Source organism: Vigna umbellata, chromosome 3 (assembly GCF_029865625.1).
Source record: "Vigna umbellata cultivar VRB3 chromosome 3, Vumbellata_1.0, whole genome shotgun sequence".
In the NCBI taxonomy this organism is placed as follows: domain Eukaryota; kingdom Viridiplantae; phylum Streptophyta; class Magnoliopsida; order Fabales; family Fabaceae; genus Vigna; species Vigna umbellata.
The window spans coordinates 7,106,921-7,110,465 of record NC_142167.1 but is presented as its reverse complement, the minus strand read 5'-3'; the positions used below and the strand labels follow the sequence as shown (position 1 = coordinate 7,110,465).

Here is a 3,545-nt window from a genome sequence, read left to right as displayed (position 1 = left end):
TAGAGTATTTGTTGTCGTTTGTTATCACTGCTTCGTGAATGGTAGAGTGTCCTCATGCTGGTGTGAGGTAGACGTTGCTAAGTGGATTTAATCTAGACCAGTGAATGATCTTTTAGATTAAATGTGTTGGGTGTTCTAGGACGAACATCTACCAGTGGGAGTGTATCCCTTTGATTAATGCAACTGGGTGTTCAAGAAAGAACATCTACTAGAGGGAGTGTATCCCTATGTGCCATGATCTGGATGTTCTAGGACGAACATCTACCAGAGGGAGTGTATCCCTATGCGCCGTGGTTTGGATGTTCTAGGGCGAACATCTACCAGGCTGAACGGTTTCGTATCGTTTGTCCCTGGGACTTGAAATATGAGAATAAAATAAATGAAGAATGGAAAAAACATTCCTTATTGTAGGCACAAAAATAATGTTTCATAAACATGAAAATGATAAATTTCAACTGAAGTAATATTTAAGGTGAGTGGCGTTCTAAGTGTTGGGGATGGTTTTCCCATTGAGGAGTTCAAGGTGATATGCCCCATTCATCAAGTCCTCTATAATGCGAAACGGTCCTTCTCAGTTGGCTGCGAGTTTTCCATGCGCTCGGTTTTTTCTTGCCTCTCCTCGTTTCCGCCACACAAGATCGCCATTTTTGAAGGCTCTAGGCTTGACCTTAGTGTTGTAACGGCGGGAAAGCATCCTTTTTTGGGCTGCTGCAGGAATGGTGGCAACTTCTCATCGCTCGGATAGCGTGTCTAGGTTCATCTGTAGCTGTTCATCATTAAGGGTCATGTCGGTGATGTTGCGTCTTAGTGATGACTCTCCGACCTCGACTAGAAGCATGACATCAGTGTCGTATGTCAAATTAAATGGAGTGTCCCCTGTGGATCCATGTGGGGTGTATCTGTATGCCCATAGTACTTCTGATAATTCCTCGACCCATAAGTCTTTAGCCTCGCCGAGTCGTTTTTTCAATTGTGTGAGCAAAGCTTTGTTGGCAGCTTCTGGTTGTCCATTGGTTTGTGGATGTTCTATTGAGCTGGTCACATGCTTAATCCCCAGGTTTTTGAGGAAATATTCTAATCTTTTCTCAATGAATTGTCTGCCGTTGTCCGTGATGATTTTTTGTGGCAGACTGAACCGGCATATTAAGTGCTAGATGAATTTCTGTACGCGTTGGGCACTGATTATGGACAGTGGTTCGACTTCTATCCATTTAGTGAAGTAGTCGACTACCACTAGGAGGAATTTGTTCTAAGCTTTTGCGATCGGTAACGGTCCAACTATATCTATTCTCCATTAGGCGAACGACCATGGGGAGATGATGTTGTGCAATTCTTCAAGAGGGACGCGAAAGTCATTACCGTGCGCTTGACATGAGAAACATTTCTTGACGAACATATCACAATCTTGGTCGATCGTTGGCCAGTAATATCCTGCTCGCAGTACTTGTGCTTTAAGCGTGCGTTTTCCCGAGTGGAAACCGCAGATCCCAGTGTGGAGTTCGCGCAGAACGTAATTTGCTTCATCTGCCGATATACACTTTAACAAGGGTGTGGTGTTTTGAGTCGGTTGCGGTAATTTTTTCTCCTCGATCCTGCTTCATCATCAGGTCCTGTATGTTTTGTCTCCAATCAGCTTCGTGTCTTGATACAGTGGTGGCGAAAGTTTCCACAACTGGGTGGTCAAGTGTCATCTTGAGGACAGAAGATAGTTGTGTTTTCTCTCTTGAGTGAGTTAGCTTGGACAGGAGATCTGCTCTTGCATTTTGTTCCCTAGGTACATGAATGATGCTGATACTGACAAAGTCTTTGAGGAGGGTGTTTGCCTTGTGAAAGTAGCGTAGCAATTGATTGTCTTTGACCTGGTAGGTTCCGTTCATATGACCGACCACCAATTGCGAATCCATTCTGCATTCTAATCGAGCGACTGTCAATTCTTTGGCTAGAATTAAACCAGCAATCAAGGCTTCATATTCTGCTTGGTTGTGATGGCTTGCTCGACGATTGCGTGATAATGCTGTCATTCGGCCAACTAGACGTTGTACCTCTTTCAGGTTTTGTGGGCTCTGCATTTCAAGTATGGCCCTGCATTTGTCTAGGTTGGCCTCGATTCCCCTACATGTTAGCATAAAACCCAAAAATTTCCCAGCCGGGACCCCAAAGGTACATTTGGATGGGTTTAATCGCATGTTATATCGTCGTACCTGGAGGAAAGCTTCCGCCAAATCTTTGAGATGTTGTTCCACAGATTGACTGCGGATGACCATATCATCTACGTAGACTTCCATACATTTGTCGATTTGGTGGTAGAAGACTTTGTCCATAAGGTGTTGGTAGGTGGCTCCTGCATTCTTCAGACCGAACGACATTACTTCATAACAGTAATTGACACGTTCGGTAATGAAGGCTGTTTTATCCTGATCGGGTTTCTACATGGGGATTTGGTTGTACCCCGAATACGCATCAAGGAAGCTTAGTATTGTATGTCCTGAGGCCCCATCTACCAACCGATCAATGCTCGGAAGGGGATATGAATCTTTAGGACATGCTTTGTTAAGGTCGGTGAAGTCTACGTGCATTCTCCATTGGTCGTTGGGCTTTTTGACCATGACAACGTTCGACAACCACGTCGTGTAAGTTATTTCTCTGATAAATCGGGCGTTCATCAGTTTGTTGACTTCTGTTTCTATGATCTCTTGTTTTTCTTTCCCGAATCTTCGTTTCTTCTGAGCGACCGGACGTGTTTCCCTGAAGATTGACAACTTATGTGTCATTATTCCTGGATGGATCCTCGGCATATCTGCGGCCACCCACGCAAATAGGTCGACGTTGGTTTTTAGCATCTTTGTCAGATCATGCTCATCGTGCGGTTCCAGGCTTCCACTGATGGTCGTGGTTTTTGATGCGTCTGCTCCCAATTGGAATGTTTTGACGTCACCCTGTGGATGGAGACGCTCGTCTACATTGGTTCTGGGATCTAAGTCAATCGCAGCCATTTCAGCTCTTCTGACTCTTCTTGGTGGCATGAAAGGTGTGACCTTTAGACCGGCAACGTAACATTGTCGAGCAGTTCGCTGGTCGGCCCTTACCGTACACATGGTGCCTCTCTCCGTAGGGAACTTCATAGCTAGATGAGGGGTGGAGACTATGGCTCCGAAAGCGTTCAAGCAGAGTCGTCCTAGTAAGGCGTTATATGTGGTATTTGCCTCTACCAGTAAGAACCTGACTCGTAGCTCTCTTGCTTCTCTATTCGTTCCAAGTCGAGTCCTTAGGTCGAGGTATTCCCGAGTGTCAACCCTTTCCCCTGTGAAACCTACAATCTGCTCATTGAAAAGGGCTATCAGGTCTTCTGATAAATCCATTTTCAAGAATGTGGTCCAGTACAAGATATTGACCGAGCTGCCTTGATCGATGAGCACTTTCCTGACATCGTATCGGACTATCTCGGCGGTGATGACCATAGGATCGTCGTGATTGGGGTCAGGAGCAAGAAAGTCTGCATTTGTAAAAGTAATGTTGGGCATGGATCGAGGCTGTTGGTCTACCAT

General features: G+C 45.2%; 1 protein-coding gene across 1 annotated transcript; it reads right to left on the bottom strand.

Moving 5' to 3' along the window:
* Positions 1-2,426: 2,426 nt before the first annotated feature.
* LOC148201514 (uncharacterized) lies at positions 2,427-3,545 on the bottom strand. The gene has a single exon (XM_088109420.1). The coding sequence runs from the start codon at positions 3,543-3,545 to the stop codon at positions 2,427-2,429; it is 1,119 nt and encodes a 372-aa protein (XP_087965546.1).

Coding starts and splice junctions, on each gene's coding strand:
- LOC148201514 (XM_088109420.1), bottom strand. CDS start 3,545: ATGGTAGACCAACAGCCTCGATCCATGCCCAACATTACTTTTACAAAT.